This window comes from Scaptodrosophila lebanonensis, unplaced genomic scaffold (genome assembly GCF_003285725.1).
Source record: "Scaptodrosophila lebanonensis strain 11010-0011.00,11010-0021.00 unplaced genomic scaffold, SlebRS2 tig00000080-arrow-pilon, whole genome shotgun sequence".
NCBI classification, from domain to species: domain Eukaryota; kingdom Metazoa; phylum Arthropoda; class Insecta; order Diptera; family Drosophilidae; genus Scaptodrosophila; species Scaptodrosophila lebanonensis.
Window position 1 is genome coordinate 3808029 of NW_022060561.1, and position 24000 is coordinate 3832028.

Genomic DNA, 24000 nt, shown 5'->3' on the forward strand with positions numbered 1-24000 from the left:
AAAAATCAACTTTTTGATATTAATATTTGAGAAAATATGTGTGGTAGCGTGTGTGCAAAGTCTCTATTTCCATTTTCCCTACTAAACAACAAACTACAAACGAGAGGGAGAAAGTAAAAGAATGGAGTGAACGACGATCAGCGTCAGGAGAAAGATGTCCAGCAGTCGTAAGCAAGTTAGTTTGGCAGCCGATTTGGGGAATAAGACGCATTTATTTATTTGACGACGTTGAACTTTTGAATGCCAGTTTCTTAAGAGGTGTACCTTTGCTTAATAAACTTTGGATTGCTTTTGTAGCTATTTTGAAAGTGAAATGAAGAGCGAGTGATAAGCAATGCTTTTGATTTCTCCTAAAGCCAATGTAAGTGCATCACACATACGCACTGTTGTGCCGCTTAACACACTTTTGGCGTGCCATTAAATCACACTTTGCACCTCATGCGCTGCCACATCGCGCCTTATCCCTTTTTATATCTTGCGCTTCAAATCACAAAAACGCACACACTTAACAATCGTTAAGTTCACGTGCCCCAACAATCTATGCACCAAACATACAAACACACATATACATATATGAGTCTTGCTCCTACCCCACTCTCCCTCTCTCACTCTCCCTTTAACTCTGCTCGTCTCCCACGCTCTCATCGTTGAAGGTGTGTGTGTGTGTGTGTGTGCAGTCATATAATAAATTTTCAAGCCCAAAAAGAGAGCAACAGAGCAAAAGGCATCGCAACAACAACAACACACTTATAGACACACACGCACACAAATGCCGACATTTATAACAGTAATTGAAATTATTGCACATTTTGCGTTTGCCAAGCGGCGACGGCGGCGGCGGCGGCAACAGCAGCCAAGATCGTAGACCGGGACTTGTCGGCAATTGCACTCCTGCTGGCTGGCACACGATTTTCCTTGTTAAATGCATTTTTATAGGGACCCAGAAGCCACGCCCAACCTCTCTCTCCACTCCCTCTCTTTGCGTGCTGCCGCAAGACATATAAATCAAAGATGTGCGCGTTCAAAGATTGTTTGTCACGCGAAGCTCGCTCACGAATGCGAATATTTGCCTTTTTTCTTCAAGTAATTAAGTCAATTTATTATTACTTGGGAGAAAATGTGTGTTTTTTGTTGAGTTTTTTGAGGATACAGCAAGGATTACCGCGTTCTTTATACAGACCATAAATAACCTGACTATCCATTATTTACCAAAAAGAGCATATCGCCTGTAACTGTAACGAGACATTGCAGACGAGCCCGCTTTTGCCACAATATTTACGGTAGCTTGACACTTGACCGCCTGTTGGGCCTAACTTGAAACAGAATCAGCCGTTGTTGTTATTTTTATACAATTGTACAAATTCTTGGATAAGAGTCGCTTTAATTGATATGCGATGCAAAATTATGCAAATTTGTGTGCAGTCCAAGTGTTAATATACAATATATTTCATAGATTAACTTTATATTCCCCGTTGTAATCTCAGCTTAAGCTATACAACACATACACTGATAAAAAAGTTGCATAGTATAGTACAAATCAAACATAAACATCGTAAATTTTACTAAAAACATATTCAATTAGTGATTTTAATATGAATAATATTCCAAAACAAAGTGTAAATTTGCCTTATTAAATTAAATTTAATGTTGAACCATTTGAAATATTAATATGCACACACTTCAAAAAACAAATAGTTAAATTTACTATATTCCATAGCAAATTATAATATTTTTCTCAACTTTAATTTAAAGCTTTTTATAGTCGATTTAAATATACTAGAAATTTATTATTAAATTTCTATTGACTAGTATTCTCAAGTGGGTTTTCAGCGGTTGTGTGGTACTATAAATACAAATACACAAATACAAATACAAAGTACTTTCTGCTAAAAATATATAAATATAAATATATAAATAAAATATGCATTATGCAAATGTTATTATTGAAAAGAGTTAAAAAACCAGTAGAGTAGACAAAAAAATATTTTATAATTATAAAAATAAAACTGTGGCGTGAATTAAACCCACTTCTCCACATCATCACTTGTGATTTCATATCGTCACAATTTAAATTTAATATTTTAATATTAAATCGATAATAAAAATAGTTAAATCTACGAGTAAATATTAAATTTCCGTGTTTTTTTTTATCAGTGTATTTATATACAAATAGTATTCATTTTTGTATGTGCTTATGGCATTATAAGTAACGATCTACGGCAGGGCGCTATCATTTTTACAGCTCATTAAATGCATTAAATGTTTTAATTCAAAGCTTGTTGTACAGTGCGTATGAGTAATACAGAATACCTGTAGTACAAATTTTATGGGCCAATAATAAACACATGATTGGCACACAGTATAGTAACAAGTCATTGATAATACATAACGTTTAATCATTAAAAGCTAACTGTAACAGTTCCCTGATGCTGCATTTTAATTGAAACACCAAAGCATTTGAACGCAGCCCCTTGCCAAAAAAAAAACGCTACAGTCGAGCAAGCCCGACATTGAAATACCCTGTATCCAGGTACACTTCTGAAACTCAGGTATATGCGAAGTTGATGCTGCAGCTTGTGGGCGTAGTATCGGAGTAAAATTTATTCGCTAATAACTATTCTTAGAATTAGACGATTTAGATGAAACAAAAGTAGATTACTGTGTATAAATTATGTGTACAAAGTTTGGTTATTGTAGCTTTTGAAAGGTGGACGGTGTAGCGGGGAAGGGGGGAAAGCCCAAAAATATTAAAATTAACTCGTGTACCCAAGGAACTAGGAGCATCTACATACCAAGTTTGGTTAATGTGACAGACGGACGGACTGATTCAGAATATTATACTTTACTTTTCCCAAACCTAATATACCCTTCTTACCCTACGGATACAGGGTATGAAAACACAATACAAGACCTAAAAAATCTTGTCCCTAATCAAGTGCATGGCTGTGCATTTAATAAAGAATGAAAGCGTATTGGACTTCGGAAAAGCGAATAACAGAAGGAAAAACCGGGATATTCACTTCTGATATATTTGTCATGCCTTTTGCAAACATATCAGTAATTTCTTGCCAAATAATGCTTATCAAAAATGCTGTCTTTATTGTTGTATAAAATGTAGTTTACCATTTAAATATTTCATAGCTTATCACGCAGCCATCCCTAATGCAAGTGCGTTGCGTTTGTTGCCTCAGTTGCAATGCTTTCTGGGCACTTTGTTACAGCTTCGATGGCAATGGCGTTGGGGAGTGGATTGTGGATGGTGGATGGTGGAGGGTGGAGGGTGGTGGCAGGCATGCTTTTTATTTCATGTGCAATAAAATTAACATACACAGACATTTTGTGATAAATTACCGAGTGACGTGATGTGCATGGAAACGACTCGGAAAATATGCTGAATGACTGCGGCAGCAACTGAAACTTTTGGCTTGACTTTGCCACTGCCAGGGCTGCATTTAATTTGAGAGTTTCTTCTGCGGTGCGCATTAAAAGTGAAATTGTGATTGCAGCAGCCACATCGGCAACGGTATTAAGTGCCAGAAGATGCATTTGCCATGCAACTGACATACAAACACACTATACATCTGGCAGCGAGGCATGCAACCAACGCCATGGCGATGATGATGAGTATGTTGATGCCTTCTGTGTTAAAGTGGCAAAGATATTTCAAAGGCATTTGTGAGCTGTCCATTATTTTTTTGTTTGCAACTGTGGCTCTGTTTGTTGCATTCAGTTTAATTTGTTTAACGGTGCGAATGCGTAACGCCTTTTAATACTCAACAGCCACAGAATTGCCATCCACAGACTTTTGCAGCTTAAGAGCGCGAGCAAACTGTTTGATCTGGCAGCAGAAAAATGCATTGTAAACAGAACTTTAAAACTTCAAACTGTTGGAAAAAAGTGCGAACTGGTTTTTAAAGTAGTGCAGAGCTTGTTTGGGACAGTTGAAGAACCAATATCTTTAAAAACTGCCACAGTCTTACAAACTTGGTATATTGTCTATACTAGTAGATGGGGACCAGTGTGGTGACCAGCTGATTCCTAAACTAATAATAATTTTACAGGCCATAGTTATCAAACATTATTAGAAATTTAAACTAATTTATTTAATTACGAAGATGAACAAAAACTTCTCTCAATTTCAATTTAGCAACATGACTTTTTTTCAACAAATATGTAGTTGAATTACTTGAATTCAGTTTATTCTGTTTACATGAAGTTAATCAAAAAATTAAAAGAAAATAATTTAAATTCCTTAAACCTGATTCAACAATTATTTGTATAAAACTCATTCCATTTATTAGGGTTTTAATGAATTTATAGGCGTTTAAAAATGACAGCAAAAATTAGCAAAAGTTTTGGGTTAAGCAGCTGATCGATGAGGCTGTACTTAAAAGGCATACACGTATCTATGCCTTCCAAATAAATTCCCAAAACGCTTTGCATATAAAAAGCATTAAATGCCAATGCATTTTATGGGTAACGCCGAAATGTAGGCAGCACACACACACACCCACACACACCCACACACACACACAAATATCGAATCGGGAGGCCAATGAAAACTTGTGAATGTCTGTACATAACTAACATATATTGTAAGAGGAAATTTATTGGAAAGCCTTTGCTCACTTTCCGGTTTTGGGGGGCGGAAATAGAGTGCGGTAAGCGGATGTGGCTTATTGCATTTTATTTATGGCACAGTTGAAGGGCAAGAAAACTTGCAAGAGCCGCTTTGTATGCTTTGCGAAATTGGCAGCTGCATGCAAAATGCAAAATGCAGTCGAAAAACGCAACGGGGACCTTCCCACACACCCGCACGCATGTGCCAGCATTGCAATGGGCGCACAATGGCAAAACTTTAATTAAATGCTGGCAAAGCAAGAAGTGAAAAGGAAGGGAAAGGAAAGGAAAGCGAATCGACACACGTGGCAGGGCTCGGCAAAGCTCATGTTTTTTCAATGTACAATACAATTGGGGGGAAATGCATACTCGCATAAGCTTCAAGGTATGCAATTAAGAGTTTTGTTTCTCCAGTCTTTCGACTAAAGTGCCAGCTGTTGCTGATGCAAAGTTCGTGCCACTTCAATGTAGTATGTATGTAATATATGTATGTACACTGGGGTAAAAGGAGAAAGCAAAATTATAATCTCGGGCAATTTTGTGGTTCATATTTTTAAATACTTCTTGTAATTGAGTAATAGGGAAATTCATTCATTATATAAATATATATGTGGGATGGAGTGTTGTTCCTTTTCCCTTTTGCCTTCCAAACGACGCCCTGGACAACAAGCAAGAAGACGAACATTCGAGAAGAAGACGAGAATAAGACGACGATCAGCGACAGCAGGAAGACGTCCGGCAAGAAGGAGGTTGAATTCAAAAGACGACGAGTTCGGTACTTGGAACGCAGAGCCAAGGCGTGCATTTTTGATTTGATGTTAAACGATGTAAGCTAATTTAATTCTATCAATTCACACCTTTTCATTAAATAAACATTTCATTATATTAAAAAAAACCCACATTTATATCATAATTGAACAAAATCAATAAAGAAAACTAATTTGACAATGAAAAAAATGCAGATCACAATTTTTTAAATTTAATAAAAAAATACATTTTTGCTAACAATTTTGGACTATTTTTTATTATAATAGAGACTGTAGAAAAGGTACTTATATTCATAAATTTTTTGCTAATTGGATACTTTTAAAATCATAACGAAAAACAGGGGTTTTTCTGAGTGCATTTTTGCATAATTAAGCATATTCTCAAGGTAACTAAACAAGCGCCTAAAATTATGCAATAGAATATTTTAAATAGGCAAACATGCCAACTCACACAGCCACACACCTTGCGGCCGACCTGAGGCCAACTGGCGAGAGAGGGCGCCACTACTTCCCCACAGCTGCTGCTGTTAACATAACAGTAAACGAGCGCATAAATAACTAAAATATTTACACGGCCAGAGAGGCTTGTCGGTTTCTGTTCTTGTTGTTGTTCTTTTTACGGCTGCTCTTGTTGTTGTTTCTCTAGTTAATATTTGTTTGCATACAAAACGTGCGTAATCAGGCCGTCGCCTGAAGAGGGAGGAATCCAGCTTAAAAGGTTACTTCCCTACGCTTAATTAGTGGGCCACCACTTACTAAAAAAAAAAGCTGTCGCAGTATGAAACTTTCCCAATAAACCGCCTATCACCGTAAGCTGTTAAAATTTTAGTTTGTGGATGTCTGCCCGCGGAATTATCTTGAACTTATGGAATCCCATGCAAGGTTTACATCACAATACAGCAGAACCAACCAAAAATACGTGTTTTATCTAAAACATAGCACTCTCTATGCTTAGAATACGACTATTTTGCAGTGTTATTTAGCAGAAACTTAATTAAAAGTGTTCAACCATTTTTGTATTCACAGAAACTTAATAATCTTTGCTAAGCCCGTAAGTAGTAAGAAGTTAAAGCAATTTGTTTTTATTGTAAAAGAAAAAACTATAAAGAGCCATTATTTATGAATATGTATATCAGCTTTAATTTTCGAAATCCATCAAGTCAGAAAAGTTTTAATTATACTTATAAACCAAAGACAATAAACGGAATTATTTTTGAAACGAACAAGGACAATTGTGGTAATAACTACTTCGACACTTTAATGACACGCAAAGAGCACTCAAGTTTTTTGAAGGATAATAATCATCAGCAAGGAGCTCAACTGTTGTCCAATAAAAAGGAAACGAGTTGACAGGAAATGTTCTAAAGAAACTAATTTCACAAAATTTATAAAAATCATTAAAGATTAAGGCAAACACCCACTTAGAGCATGTAATTAAAGCTATCAGTTAAGTGGCAATTTCATATCTCGACGCCAGTGTTGCACGTTGCTGAGTGACAGCAATGGCTAGATGAGCAAATGAAAAACGCTAGAAATGGCTAAATATAATGAAATGCTGGTAAAAGCCTGACCTTTCCATGAAAAAGCTAAGCTCGAACTTAGCAAACTCTTTTGTGGCCACCTTACATTAAATATTGGAATTAAAGCATTCAATTTAAGCAATTAATCGAAAATTTGTCATTTAATTTAATTTAATTTATTGCTACTCACTTGTGCCAGAACATATTCCCCGCCAGGAGAGGCATTTCCATTAGCAATGCCGACAACAGTGATGTTTTGCCTGCGCCAGTTTTCCCCACAATTATCGTAAGGCCACCCTTGGGTATGGCCATCTCGAGGACATGGAGCTGGACGTGCGGCAGTTGCTGACTTTGTGGCTGCCAGGTGAACAACCCATCGTTAATGGATACTGCAATATCTTCGGGCATCTTGAGGAGCAACGAATCACGACGCCAACTGTCCGTATTCCGTGCGCGCACCACCGAAAACTGGTCTACGCTTTTGTCCAAAGAGCCAGCGCCCAATTTGGGCGGCCGTATGGCCACATAGGGTGTATTACGTAGGAGCTCGCGGCGCTGCTGCACAAGCACCTTGTGATGACGCTGCTCATGGAAAAACGGATTCGGGGCTTTCTCCTCCGATGACTCGCCAGTGCTCTGGAGTAGCGGCGTGATGGGCTCCGATTGTGCCAAGGGCGCCGATTGCTCAGGAATGCGAATCCGCAGGGCCAGTCGCTGCTCGTTCAACTTGTTCTCCGCCTGGGCCGTACGCATTGTCAGGTTGGACTTCTCCTGCGTCTCGTACATATCCAGGGAGGCATCGCTTTTGCTCAGAATGCGCGCCATGTTGCGTATGCCCTCGAATTGTTTTTGGATTTCTCGTGCGTGCAGAAAACGTTCTAGGCGACGTGTCGAAACACGCGCCTCAATTATAATTGGCACTGTTATGGGAAAGATGAGCAGCGGAACCGTGAGCTGTTGGAACAGCGCCAGAGCGGAGAACAAGCGACTGGCATCCAAATCCAAGTTCCCATTACGAGGTAAATACACGTAAACGGCCAGCGTGACGAAAGTGATGAGTACCGTGGAAATGTGCATGAGAATCGCTGAGAACGACAGAAAGAGAGAGCAAGTTTCAATAACATGAGCAGCACTTTTAAGTCTCTGTTAACTTAACAGACTGTTGTCTTAAAGCAGAAAAGGGCCACAGAAAAAGAAAACAAACAGAATAATCTTGATTGCTGCTTAAGATTCGAATTTGTTTGTATTTTATAAATCATGCTGGGTGGCTTACGTAAGTGCAACAAATTTAAACATAATATTGTTCACAGGCCAAACCAATTACTGGTAAGGATTTCCTTTATTGAACGAAACAAAGTTGTTTGGCTTTACGTTCATCATGATCATTTTTGAATAAATGCAAATAAGCTATTTACAAATATAATATACCTATGCGCTCTAATTTCAAAAGTTTCCATACAATCCATAGTTTCGTATTAAACTATTGAAACTATGCTGATAGCTGTTTAATGCATGGGTTTTCTCGACTGTTAACATTTCTCTTGTTTTAGATTTTTAATTTAAAAGAATGGAAAGAATTTATATTAAATTATTTCAAAATGTAGTTTCCTAACTTACTCATCAAAGTCCAGTACATGGCATCCTTATTTAGGTATTTTAGCTCCTTCTTTCGCGCTGCATTTATCTTCTTAAGAAAGACCTCGTCCCAGGCATTTAATTTAATAATTTTTATTCCTATCAAGGTATCGTGTATTCTCTTTAGGCGCTCATCGGTGTATTTCTGTAAGCATTGAAGATCATAATTTAGTTTAATAAAATTGTTTATAACTAAAACAAAAATGTAGATTAAATAAAACCAGTATTTACAAACAAAAATTCAAAAAGAAAATATCATAGAGCTCAATTTCTATTAACCCAGAAAAGCAATGAAATATATTTGAATCAATTAAATTAAATTTATAAATCAGTTTTCAAAAAGTAATATGCCAATTTTTGCATATGAAATAAAATAATTGCTATATAACTTAGCTTAACGAAATGTTTGAAATTGAATTTATTACAATTTAAGGTGCTTTCAACTTTAATGTCGGCATATGAAAGGTAATTATATTTATTATTTCAAGATTATAATTCTAATTGCTTATCTACCTTTTTCCCTCGTTCTAAGTTCCTTCCTTTCAATTCAATTCAAAACAATTTCTTAATAAATAAATAGAATTCGAACAGAAATAAAATTTTTCGCTGCAGACTTTTGTAGCTCCAATTCTATAAATGATTATAAAATGTATTTTAGTTGGAGAAATGATTTGTAATTGTTCATCTATATTTCCCCCTCTTTCTAATTTCCTTTTTTCAATTCAATTAAAAAAATCATAGATACATAAAAATCGAACAGAAATAATGTTTTTCGCAGCACTGTCTTGGAGACAGGTATAATTCTATAAATTATTATACGATTATAATAATTTTAATTAGACAAATGACTTTTTATTGTTTATCTATATTTTTCCCACTTTTTAATTTACTTTCTTTTTAATTTCAAAACAAACCCTTAAAGGAACATACATATTTAAACATTCTTTTTAAAAACATTTCCATTCGACACATAAATGTGTACAATATTTAAATAATTGTTGAACTGAAGAAAACTGTTTTGTATTTAACTAACTTTTAACGCCGTATTACATCTGAAAAAATGTCTGAAATAATAATGAACGTCTAAGCATGTCTAAACCCACTTAAAGCATAAATGTATAGTAATTGTAATACCTTTAAACAAAATTCGTAAAATTCAACATCAATTGGTGGCGAACTTTGTCAAATGAAAATGCACAGCTTGTAAGTAATTACAAAAGCCAAACTTCATAACCTACTTACTGAGAAGAGTGACAGCAACAATAGCCAAGAATGTTGGCCAAATAAAAACTCAACAGCTAGGTCAGCAATAACCAAATTCAATTAACTCAAGTCAGACAGCCAACAATAACTTTAAATTGACCACAAATCTGCTAACAGGAAACTTTTAATGAGCAACCAACTGCAGCAACAACAACAACAGCAACAAGTACAAAACAAATTCTCAACTCAACGCCAAATGATGGCCGCCTAGCAACTAAATAGCAAACAAAACTGACCAGCACAATACGAAAAGCAAACAGCCCGTAAGAGCCGAGCCTCACAAACCAAAGTCCTGTCCTTTCCTGTCCTGTCCAGTTCAGTCCCAGCTGGCAGGCAGTTGTCTGCTCTCTGGCATTTCATGGCCATAAAATTTGCCAAATTTGATTTCTAATGAAATTTGTTTTGTTTTGTGACTTTAATTAAATTCCCCCCTCGATGCTTACCGCTATCACTTCGGCGTTCTCGGACATGGCTTTGCCAATGAGAAATTGCAATGGCGTCATTATTAATATACACACAATGGCGCCAATCACCGCACTTATGCCCAGCTTCAGATACAGCAAATAGATGACCACGGATATCTGAAAGTACAAGTTAATTTTAACAGTTGGTTTCCACACTCTGAATAACAATGCTCGCATGCCAGATATTTGCATACAACTCGTACTTATATGCCTTTGAGGTAATTATGCGGTAAGCAGCATGCACTAATGTTATGGCATTAATTTATTTATTATCGGCATAATGCCAACTAAAGCTCTGCCACCTGAAAATCATATGTGTAATTCTAAAATAACAAACTGAACTAACGTTTGTGCCTTAAACATAGGCTGTAATGAGCTTCACAATAAAACATACACAGCTTGTCGTTCGCAAATATGTTTTGTTTGCTGACAACTCAATGGAAATTGCTTACATCAGAATGAAAATTTCAATTTATATACAGAGTTTGTTGTGTAAAAGCGAAAACAACAAGTAATATTAAATGAAAATCTACAGCAAATACTATACTTCCCTTAAGCTAAAAACGCTTGCTTTGAAAGAAGCCTTTTAGTATAATTTGTAGATGAGAAGTTATAAGGCCTAATAGTAGCAGATACTTTAATTATTATTATTATTATTATTAATACTAGTGTTCCAAAAGCAAAACACAAGTACATACTATTAAATGCAAATCTACAGCAAAAATGTTCCGTTTGCTCATTTCTGGACTTTGAAAGATGCCTTTTAGTTTAATTTGGCCTTAAGCCATAGCCTAATAGTAGCTGATACTTTAATGATTATTATTATTAATACTAGTCTTCCGAAAAAGGCATCTTTGACTTTTTAAATTAGCAATTTACTATTTGATATGACTTTTTAAATCTTCAAAACTATACTATATGTATTAAATAAGTTTAAAATTTACTGGACTACTGAATTTAATTTAATTTAATTAACATATTCCGCATTCGATTTCAGCCAAGTTTTCCAGAAAGGCAGCTTATGTGATTGTGATTATGTGTATAGTCAGACATATTTGTCGACTTGCACAAACATGATATTAATATTGTAATATTATAATAATAATTACACATTATTGTAATTTGATTGGATTTTTCCTTCTTAGGCTTTTCTAGCTTATAAGAGGCTTTTTAAAATTGTTATATATTTTCCTCCTATGTCGATAGTCATATGTTTGTTGACATAAATAAATACAAATATAAAATGAAAACTTGTTTTAGATGTAAAATGTTAAATAATAACAGTAAAATTAATATAGGAAAAAATTTAATTTATTACGCAAGCCCCTGAAAAAAACAAATTAAAGCCTACTTCAAACGTTTCGAAAACCTTTCATAACCATTTCTAACAATAGTATTCAAATTAATTAAGATCAAACGAAACGATCAAACCGACTTAAAAAAACGGACAAGGTTCTCAATACAACGTCTTTTTTTTTAAGCTGAGAACTCTGGTTTAGGTGAACCGATTTTGATGATTCTTGATTTTTTTTATTTAAAATCTGGTGCTTCCTTTCCAATTCTAACAATGGCATCCATGAGAAAATATGCAAAGACTGCATCGAGCATTAACTTGGTTCATTTCCAATAACCATTTTTACAGAGACGTTCAGGTGCATTTCGAAACTACTTTAAACATGCCTCATTTCCAGTTCAAATAGCTGAAAATTCTATTCCTAGACAAGATGCCGTTACTTCATAATCATCATCGAAACATTATGCCATTCCTGAGCAATGACAATATTACTCGGATAATTAAACCCTGTAAAGGGTAAAAGGGTAAGCTAGTTTTTGTACTAGCCGGTTTGAAGTCGGTTTTCATTTTGTTAAAATTTTACTTGTCTAGACACAAAGTTCCCTAATAGTATTTGTTTCACATTATTTGCAAAACTGTCGCATTGAATTTGTTTTTGAGCTTTTAATCTTCGAGAGACTACACCTGCAGAGTAAATGTTAATCAATTGATTGCTACACGTCTATACGAATGTCGCGCACTCTCTTTCTCTGGCTGGCCAGCGACAAATCGGATTTGAAATGCATACAAACGAGTAAATTATGTGGCAGCTGTTGCCAGCCAGTGTTGGGAAATGGGAAACACTTCACATTCAAATCGAGGAGCATCGCCACCACAACACTCGCCCAAACATTTACAAATCAATTGAAGCCAGCTGAGGTTGAGATTGAGGTTGGCGCAGCCATTTGCCAGGCATCGATTGGCTCTAGGGCCGGCCAAGTGAGTTTATTTGCACAACACACACTCACACACACACACACACACACACAAATGTACACAGCTGTGTATGTACTATGTAAACAACTCATAGCTAATTATGCCGAATCGCCAGTTGTGGATGCAAGAAGGCTAATAAACACACAGACACATTAAATACGAATTAATTATGCACGTGTACATACATACATATTTGTATATGTGTGTGTATGTATGTATGTGTGGCTATATAGTCGTATATTTGTCTGCGGTAGTCAAGCAACGACCTTCCCAGCTGCATATACTTATATACAGAAGTGTGTGTGTGTGTGTGTACTTAACTTAGCCATTAACTTGTTTGCTTAATTACATTAAAATCTCTACCCTTAAACTATTTAAAAAGTCATGCGCAAAATATTTACACAGAGCCCTTAATTCATTTAAATGCCAAATGCAAATACCAAAATGGCGAGCAAATAAAATTAAAATAAAACACAAAACAACAACAACAACAACAGCAAAAACGAAAACGAAATCAAATAAAATAAAATGCATCACAATTTATAGGCAATTACGTGCAGCGCATGAGATAAATCTGCCGAGATTAAAAACAACAGCAACAACAAAAACAAAAACAGTAAAAGCAAGGCTAGACTTCAAATGTTATAAATTAAGTTAAAGAAAACGTAGTACAATCAAATTACAATAGCACACGAGTGGCTCGTAAATAACATATTATGTGTTGCCTAGTTAGAGGCGCATTGCAAGCAAATCAACAAACAAACGAACAAACAAACCTTGAATGGTATGGCCCAAGCATAATGTGCAATCCAGAAGAACTGCATAATGTTTAGCGTGTCCTCGGTCATGTGATTCGTGATGGCTCCTATATCGTTCAGCGCTGTTCAGGGTAAAGCAATTGCAAGTGATTTATTCTTCAGATCAATGTTGTCTATAGTACTACACAAGTAGGTTGGGGCATTAAGATTAAGTAATGTTCGATGCATTGAACCCTTGCACACGTCGCCTTTAATCTGGCCACACATTCTGGCTATGTACAAATATATAGTACTTCAGCCGTAAAAGTTTCAATTAACACCAAACTATTGTGTACTTCCAACAAATATGTTGCATACGAGCTACAGAATAAACAAACTCACCGCCTGGACGATCCGTTGATTGTGTTGCTGCCTCTGTCTCTGCCACTGCCACTGCCACTGCAGGCTTATCGGTCGCCGCAGCAGTGAACTTAGTGTCACCATTTTGTTGCACAATAGTAGCAGAATTTGCCGCAACATCGTCGTCAGCATTGTTGGCAGAGTTGTTGGCATTGTTGCCACAACCGCTGGCGTTCAACAGCAAACTTTTGCGATAAATTAGACCCTGTAGCGATGTTTTAATCCTGATGCCCGTCATATTGAGCACATGCGTGGAGGCCTGGGACAATGCGGCCTGTGTGAGTGCGGCCAACAAAACAATCCAAGCGATGCTCCAACCATTTGTTACCAAATCCGACCAGTAGGCATAGTATATTCTCACGAAAACGTCCGCGTCCACATCAACATCAACACCATCATCAACATCAACATCAACAGCAGCAAAATCGGCAACAATATTGGGAGCATTCTGATTAGTTACCGCCGATTGGGCATCCGCATAGAGTACTTCGATATATTGCACTATTTGCTGTATGGCAAGTGGACCAATCAATGCAAATAAATCACCGGCCAGCTTTAAAATGCCGCCCAATGCAAACATCCGCCAACTATTCTTCATATAGCAATACCACAAAGATGGCGGTGTATTTGCGTTCTTCTGTAAGTAACAACAACGAAAATGTGGGTATCAGCCAGTGTAGGATCGCAGAAGGGGAGCAGAGTGTCGGAATTAGAGATGGACATAAACCAAAAGAGATATAAATCGATATTAGTCTGCCCCTTTTTACAAGAATTATTCCCATTTTGAACTGTCTCTAAGAGAACGTAATTTATTATGCCAAACAGTAACGATGACATCATCAGTAGTATCCATGGTTTTATTTTTCAATAACTAAGATATATATTTAAGCGACTGTGGAAGTTGAATTAAAACATTTCATCATTGTAGTATATGCTTACAGTCTTACTGGGTTATCTATTGAAAAATCAAACAGCATTTTATTATGAAAAACAAAAACACTTCATCAGCAAACAAAGATAAAACGATGACAAAGACTATCGAAAGCTATGTTCAAAAAATTTGTATATAATTTGTCTCAAAAGTAACATCAAATTTTTCTGTAGTACTACAACATTTTATTTTATTTAGTCGATTTTAATAAAATACTATTTATTTTAATATTCTTTTATTTAAAATTTTTAATTATTTAATCGATTTTAATAAAATACTATTTATTTTAATATCCTTGTTTATGCTCAAAAAATTTAACAGCTGACAATTTAATTTGCATTTGTTCATCTATCGTCAGCATTCGCGACCGACAAATGGATATGAAAACTGTACGAAATAGTGATCTTACATGGTCTGTCTCGGTATATAATCTGTATTCATAAAAGAAAATTATGGGAGGACCAGTGATTAAAACAGACAACCGGACAGACGGTCAGATGAACAAACGTACAAGTACATAGCGATTTGGATTCGTCTCGTCATGCTGATGTGGTCGCTATATAAAACCTTATGGACTTGCAATTTTCAATGAAGAGTACATATAGCAATTAATATGAAAAAAAAAAATATGTCACTCAAGCAACTATATTATATAATTTATTTCTTATATTCTTCGACTGCCATAAATTTTGATTCTTATTAATTTTATTTAAATGGCATCTACTATAGTATTGATAAAAAGTACATGCTTATTTTTTTAATCTAACCTAATCTACCTAAGTAAATAGATATACAAGATTGTATTGCTTTAATTCATATCATTCGTTATTCATTAACTTGTATTTTCATTATCTTTCCCAGCACCAGGCGTGCCACCTCTATTGGCCATTTTATGTACTGCCGGCGCGTTGCGTATACGCCGTGTTAACCGCGTTTTTAATTAACAATTTATGTATGCGTACACAAATTAATAAGCACATTAATGCATTTCAATTTGGCTGCTTTTCGGTTTGGTTGCGCTCTCGCAGTTCTCGCAATTTGTTGCAAGCCGGCGGTCATTTTGTCATTAAAAATGCATAAATGGCGCATATAAATTTTAACTCGGCAGCAACAACAATAACGTTGACAACAATAATAGCAACAACAGCCACACTTTCACTTTGTTATCAGCCAAAAATGGCTGCATGTCTTGCGTTGTCGCCATTTTGTAAGCATTTGTTGCTGGTGTTGTTGCTTTTGTATTGAGAATTTATGACCGTTGTCGGTGCATTTAAATAAATAATTAAGCAATTTGCTTGTTTCGCTCTTTGCAATGAAATAAAATATTTTCTTAATGGAATTTTTATGCTCGCCGAGCAGCCGCAAAAGCAAAAGCAAAAGACTCAATTGTGTGCTCACAGTTGTGTTTGGACTATATAGCCCAAAGCTTTTAATTATTGTTCATTTTGTAGCACTTTTAATTAAATTGCACTTAATGCGCGCAATATTTGTGCATCTCCACCTATTTATATTTGAATAACAATAAATTTATGCCGGCAACAACTTCAAATAGTCAACCATTTAATTAATATCTTATTGTGCTCATTAGTGTATAATTTTCCAAAGGAGTACCGCCAATTCGATAGTTTTTTTCCTGGCCATTAAATCATATTATCGGCACAGTATATTCTATCTTACAAATGCCACCAAGAAATATTGGTACTACTAGGTGAATATTAAAATGTCTATAAATTGTGCAAAGGCTAATTAAAAAATGTTTGTAGACGGATGAATTTTGAATGAGTTTTTTTTTAATGATAATTAGAGTTACATTTGATATCTACTCACCACCTTCTCAGTTTTGTAAATCAATAAAAAGTGGTCATAATGCGCACGCGCGCTATCCTCCAAACGCATTTGGCCCAAATCCTCGAGCTCCAATGGCACCTTATAGCCAAAGCGCAAGAGCGGCGTCAGCCACCAGAAACAGGACTTGGAGTAAAATGTGGCCAGTGTATGCTTGTAGCCTATTTTATCGTAGTCCTCCAAGTAATCAGGGCGATAACGCTGAAAAGTAAATTAAAATAAATGGTATTATATTTTTTACATTAATTGAAAAGACTTTATAATTAAAATGTGTATTTTCAACTGTCATCAAACAATTTTAAAAAAATACTATTAATGCTTATTGATGCAAAAGTATATTAAAGCTTGTTCACTAAATTTTTAATTTATTTCAAACATTTCTTACTTAAAATGTATTTATTTATTATTAGTACAAATGTTACTAATGGTTTATAAGAAATACGTAATCAAAGGAACGTTCGGATTCGTAATGGATGTAACTGGAAAAATGAAGTCGTGTGTCCGGTCGTCTGTCTGTATGAACCACAAGATCTTTTGAGCTATAACAGATGGGGATGCCAAGCTTGTCATGTAGACTTATTTTACGCATGGCCAGTTTATTAAAAAAAAAGTCATGTATAGTCTCAATGTTATATATATAGTAGTTACCATAGGTGGGTGTAAAAATCATAGAATACGTACAAAGATATTATAAAGAAACTTTTGTATATTGCCTCATGATATTATCTGAAGCTTAATAGAAATTATTGCAATATAGATGCCACTGAAATTACCAGCAATTTTGTGAAGTACAAACAACATCGGATATTAAGATCACATACAAACTTTCAGAACTAGCAGCCTGGCTACAAAAATAGAACCCGCACGACTCAAAAGTTCCCAATTTTTCTCAGCAAAAGTGAGCAATTGCTGTTCTTAGTTCATGATTAACCAGACGCATCAAAACATGCTCAGTCAAACCGCTAAGAAAAGAAAAAACACAAAACTTAAAGGCAAACATCGCCCTCCAACAACTACTCTCGTAGCATTATAACTCAAAAGCCTAAGCTAAGCGACACACACAAGTTGCTTAAGTTTTGCCCACGGATTTGTCTTGCTATAGTTTTTTTTTTTTTTTGCATCTTCCATTTTTTTATTTTCTGCGCCACGACGCCATTTTGTGGCCGCTTGCATGTGTCCTTGCCACTTGCAATGCTTTTGTTGCTGCCTGCTGTTGGTTTTATGCTTGTAGCTGGCCCGCTATTGTTGTTGCTGTTGTTGTTTGGTTGTAACACGTTCTTTGTGTGTGTTACCCAACGCCTTAACAATGGCACTTCGCTTGGCTGCTTGGCTTGGTACGCTTTTCTTTTTGGCCTTTTCCCATTCGCTCTTCTTGCTCACTCTTTTGTTGTCGCTGCCAGTTGCCAGTTGTTGTGGCATTTGTTGCACTTAAGCGCCTCTAAAGTAGTCGTTTTTGTGGCACTCGCCCGTCCGACACTTGTTTTGCCGCTGGCATGTGGTCAAGCAAATACACACACACACACACACACATACACACACCACATATATCCAAACAGTTAGTGCCTTAAAGTATGCAAAAGCAGCGAAACTGGCCAAAACTAACATAAATAAAATATTTGAGTAGCGAAAAGCTTTGAGTAACAAATCTGCGCTTAACCTCAATTAAAATGTAAACATATTAAAATCCCACAAGCACATCCCCTCCCCCTTACCACAACACTTACCCCACATTCTCTGTCTGCATCTTTACTGGATAACTAATCCCCTGTTAAATTAAATAAACCTTTGCATTGTCATCGCTGCCGAGTGCTGCCTGCTGACTGCTGACTGCCGGCTGTCGCTTCACTTTCGCTTTAGTTCGACTATATTTATTCAGCTAATTTTACGCCCAGAAGTATGCAAATGCGAATAACGCTGCACTCAGTTCGAGTGATGAGGAATCCTGTGATTTCTTAATCACAATATATCTGTCGGTTTGACCTGAGTATCACTCTATCCGAATCGCTACCATCATCATACCATCAACGCATGATTTAAATACTTCCTTGCAAATGTCAACGTATCGTGTCATGGCTAAATCTGTAGGCCAATTCGCTACAGAATATGATAATGAAGACAAAAATAAAACTGCATCTTATTCCACCATGATATGAATGCGATTACTATGATTTCCCAATGTTGTTTAATCTAATAAAACAAAATCTCAAGCCATACAAGAGTCCTTAGAATATCAAAAATGCAAATGGGCTTTGTTTGCTAGATAAAAATTTAATTTACCAACGTTTCCGCACAATTTTGTTTAAAATAACAATTAACAGCTGGTACAATGTGTGAGTTTTTATTTAACCTTAGCAGTTGAATATAAAATCAATCAATTCTCAACAGTATCTTCCTCTGTTATCCAATTAACAATAACAGCGACTTCTAAAAGCGACCGCAATAACAGGAACAATAACAGCGACTTCTAAAAGCGATCGCAATAACAGGATCAATAACAGCGACTTCTAACAGCAGTTGCAGTGTTTATTTAACCTTAACAGTTGAATATAAAATCAATCAATTCTCAACAGCATCTTCCTCTGTTATCCAATTAACAATAACAGTGACTTCGAAAAGCGATCGAAATAACAGGAACAATAACAGCGACTACTAACAGCAGTTGCAGTATTTATTTAACTTTAGCAGTTGAATATAAAATCAATCAATTCTCAACAGCATCTTCATCTGTTATCCAATTAACAATAACAGTGACTACTAAAAGCGATCGAAATAACAGAAATTCCAATGTTTCTTTAGCATTTGCAGCAAAATATGAAAAGAGTCGATTCTGAACAGCAATAACAGCAAGCTCTAACAGCAATTGTATTACATATTGTTTAAGAAGAGAAACAGCTCATAATCGTAATACTTTAGACTTTAGTTTAGCAAATATAGTTTCCCTATGTAAGGGTAACAATTATGTTAGGAGTTCTTTATAAGCGACCATAACAGAATAGACATAATAACATAGCTTTAACTATAAGTAGTAAGCAGTAGTGTTGGAAAAAGATATTATATTCGAAGACACACACACAAATACTTAAGTCGCTTTATTAGTAAATAAATAATCATAGTTTACATTTCCAATCACAGCGATTGCATCACAGACAGTGATTTTTTTAACCCAACACCACTGCATTGTTCTGCACTGCACATTTCCCCATTTCCGCCGCAACAACGAGAATAATAACAACAACAATAACGGTTGCATTGCTTGCATTTTGGGTTTAACGCTCGACGTGGCATGGCATTATTTGCGCTCACCCCCACTCCCCCACCCCCCTGTCACTTCCCCAACCCAGCAACTTCCTTTATCAAAATTATGCACAGGATGGCGGCGCGCAAATTAGATTCTCTCTGCTATTTCTTCTTTTACTCCACCTCTCCCTCTCTCACTCACCCTCTCTCTTTGCATTGGGATGTTGGCGGAAAATAATACTCGTAACTCGCAAAGTGGAGCGGCATTTTGTCAGTGCCGCAGCATCCGGTTCGTGATTTTCAAAGAGCTACTAGTTTTAATGTATATACCATAATGGTAATAAAAACAAAACATTGCTTTTAGAGTCGGCTCACAATTTTCTAATTTTTTAACAAGTTTAAATGTGATTTAAGTGAGTTTTTAAAGGATATTCTAATGCTGTGAAAGGAAATACATCTAAGTTTAAAGAAAGCAACGTTTTACATCACAAGAAACATACTTGTAATACCCAAAGAAGTCCATAATTTCCAAGCCCCACCCTTTTTTTAACTCACTACACCACACAGTATTAATATTTGTTTGTTCATTTTTTGTACCCTAACATAATCGCCTTCTTGACCGCATTGCTGATGTGCTCACGAGCTGCTCGCCTTGAAGTATGCAATGGTATTAGTGCAACGACCAGCGCATTGTAAGGAGCGCCTAAATGCGAAACATTTATTGTCCACCCACTAAAGTGCTGTTTTTTATATGCTAGCCATGCGCTCACCCTCTCCCTCTATCTCTCCTTCACTCTTCTGTATACTCTCTTATATTCCCTATATTTTTTTGCAGTCGCTTTTCTTTGCATAGCCAAAAAGGTAAGCAGACCGAAATCGTCTAATGTAACTTTAATGTTTTTATTTGCTTTGCTACTTTGGTGTGCTTATTGCTATGCGGCGGTTGTTGTTTGTTTTGGCAGTATGTGCATGTGTGTTGTTTCTGTGTGTGTGTGTGTGTGTCCTGTGTGGCAACTTTGGATTTCCGGTCTCAAGCGGAAATAATGTCAAGCATGAAGAGACACAACGAGTGAAGGTTTCTTGAGCGCTTTGCTTTGCTGCTTACTTGCCTGCTTTCTGTGGTACTTTGGTTGCTTAAATATTAAACAGTTCTTGTGTTTGTTATGTTAATATGTAATGAGATTTTACAAAATGCCAGCTGTGGCAGTGGCTGTGAGTGCTTCCAGCGAGAAAGTACAATACATCAACAAATGGAAATGAAAAGTAAGGTTTTAGTTCAATCAAACATCATACATTAATATTAAATGTGTATATAGGTTTGCTAATGTAAAACTAATTATAAGGAATGGGCTAAACTGTATTATCAATCGGAACTATTTTCTTTATTCATTCGAATAAACTTTTTTCAATTTCAGCTAATTTATGTTAAAGATGCGTTCAATTATAAAACTTCAAACCACTCCCAGCACAATTTTTCTCAATATCAATGATCAAGCATTTTCCAACACAGTTTTCCTTAAAGTCCACCAAAAAGCAGTTCTCAGCACTATTTTTGTTTTGACTCAATATACCTATATGTATTCCACTGTTTCTACAAATATTATAGACTATCAGCTCAACAATTTGCTAAAAATTAAACAACTAGAAATGAAGAGTTGTGATTTTTTTACAAATTGTATGTCTCGTTTCAATTGTTGTTTATTTGACGAATTCATATTTAAAACAATTTGATTTGGTATTTATATTTGAAATACTTAAAATGATCAAGGGTAGTATACTAGTTCGTTTCGCGGGATCATGCATTTTTTATACCCTGTACCCGTAGGGTAAAAAAGGGTATATTAGGTTTGTGCAAAGTATGTAACATGCAGAAGGAAGCATCTCCGACCCCATAAAGTATATATATTCTGAATCAGCATGACGAGAGAAATCGATCTAGACATGTCCGTCCGTCCGTCCGTCTGTCCGTCTGGATGAACGCGAGGATCTCAGAAACTATAAAAGCTAGAATAACCAAAGTTGGTATCCAGATTCTCCTAGGTCCGAGAAAGGACGAGTTTATTTTATTTTTTTTAATTTTCCCCCCCTTCCCCCGCGACAGAATTTCGTCAATAGCGTCCACATTTTAAATGCTACCTAAACCAAACTTCGCACACATAATTTATATATAATTGTCTACTTCTAAGAAAAGTTATTAGCGAAACAAATTCTCGCCAGTACAACCCCACCAAACTGCAGCAACAAGTTCGCTCTTCTTCTTCCTCTTTTTGCTGCTGCTATGGGCGCATATAACTCAGTGACGGAAGTTTACCTGGGTACAGGGTATTACACTGTCGGGCTTGCTCGACTGTAGCGTTCTCTCTTGTATATACTTGTACTTATATACTTGTACCAAAGTATATAAGTACATTTCGGGCTGCCCTTGTTTAAAACGAAGAAAATGAGTTTTATGTTTCATCTCTGAAACCTGCGAAACAGGTATTTCAGATTGAATATTAATTTTTCATGCATTTGAGCCACACACATACCTCTCTGTAAATGGTGTATCCGTCAATGGTGGCCAGGCCTATTAAGCTCAACATTGTCGAGCACGCGAGGAACATTTCCAACTCTAGCATATCCTCGTAGTAAACCAATTCGGCCAATTCGTCAATGCGCAGCACAAATATCAACACTTCCAAGCCCAAGCTCAAGTACAGAAACCCTGTGGAAATTAAAAAAAAGACAAATGATGGACTGAATAGGAAAAACACTTAACTAAGCAATTATCGCACACTCACCTGCCGCCTTCTTGCGCTCCACCAAACGATGATAGCACATTTGCATAATTGTGAACAGGCTGGCGGCAAAAGCGTTCCACACCGCTCCCGTTCCAATGACAATCAAAACATTCCGCTCGTCGGTCTGCTCGAAGAGTCGATTCAACTGCTCGACATGCCGTTGCGGCAACAGACTGCGGGCCACCTCCAGGCTATTAATGGCCAGGAGCAGCAGCGACACAGCTGCCCGTATATTATGAAATGTTAACAGAGTTTTATGGCACCTGCAATGGAACGGATAGAGATTCAGTCAGTCGTACTTCGCTATAACGAAAATCGCAGCCACCCAAGGCCAAATCCAAGTTTGGCATTATAAGTATAAACAATTATTTTATTTCTATTACAATTATACATTATTATAAAACTAAAATTTATATACAATAGAGCTGAAAACTATCGATTTCATCGATGGTTTTACTATCCTTTAAATAAACAATCTTTTCGTGGGTCGATCCCTACATTGGCTTGGAACTTGTTAATATTTAACGAAAAGATGTTTTCTTTATCCGAATTAGAAGCCGTTTAAATGGGATTGACAAATCAGTTCAGCGACTTTAATTTCTCAAAAGCATGCTTGCAATTCCAATTTTTAGCTTCAATTTATGTGGCGGCAGTCCAAAAGGGTTTAGAGAACTTAAGAATTCCTGTGGGTAACGGACTGGGTATTTGATATTAGTCACGGTGTCCAACGATTTGTAATCTTTTCTTTGTCTGTGGACTTTTTAATAATTTTATTTAAAGTGGCACAATATTTCGAGGATGATTCTGAACTAACAGCATCCCGTTTATGAATTTTTTTGGTAATTTTTGTACAAATTGGGCTACATTATTGGCGTTTTATTAAGGACTCCGATCATTTTTGCATATATAATAGAGCCTATGTTAACCGGGGATAGTGTAGCTTCCCAATAGTGAAAGAAGATATATTTTATGTATTCCAGTCACATTAACGAACTCCGAACGATTGTTTAGTAAGTGCAATTTATTCTGTTTAAAAGTAAGCCTCATAACGAGTTTTTACTGTATTTCACAAACAAAAGCCACCGCATAAACACAATATCAACAAATATATATTTTTTTAATTATCTGCGCTGAAGCAACAACGCAAGAAAGCAGTGAGTGGGTGATGTTGGTGTCTTAACGTAAGTGTTTTTGTTTTAATTGCCACAATTAACTTTGAGTGTTTATGTTGCCTAGTTATTCTGCGTTGCAGTTGTCTAATTGGCCACATTTTATAAAGTTTTTTGTACGGCAATCACGTTCAGAACACAGATTTGAGGTGTGCGAAGAGAATCTTTATGAAGCTTTGCTTAGCTTTAAATTAAAAATTAATATATGATAATGTATATATAATATATAATAATGTATAAACTATAGTAATTTTAATAACAATTTAATCCGCGGACGATGTAACGAAATGGAGTCCAACATAAAATCTAATATCTTATAATATAAGCGATCATTTCTTATTAG

At 36.0% G+C, this 24000-nt stretch overlaps 1 protein-coding gene across 1 annotated transcript in view; it reads right to left on the minus strand.

Moving 5' to 3' along the window:
* LOC115626072 (ATP-binding cassette sub-family C member Sur) overlaps positions 1-24000 on the minus strand; it is an 84561-nt gene that overhangs the window by 44001 nt on the left and 16560 nt on the right. The window contains 8 exon segments of the mRNA XM_030521324.1: positions 7098-7992; positions 8525-8687; positions 10249-10386; positions 13315-13452; positions 13736-14332; positions 16454-16672; positions 22237-22412; positions 22489-22751. Coding sequence (XP_030377184.1) covers positions 7098-7992; positions 8525-8687; positions 10249-10386; positions 13315-13452; positions 13736-14332; positions 16454-16672; positions 22237-22412; positions 22489-22751 — 2589 coding nt within the window.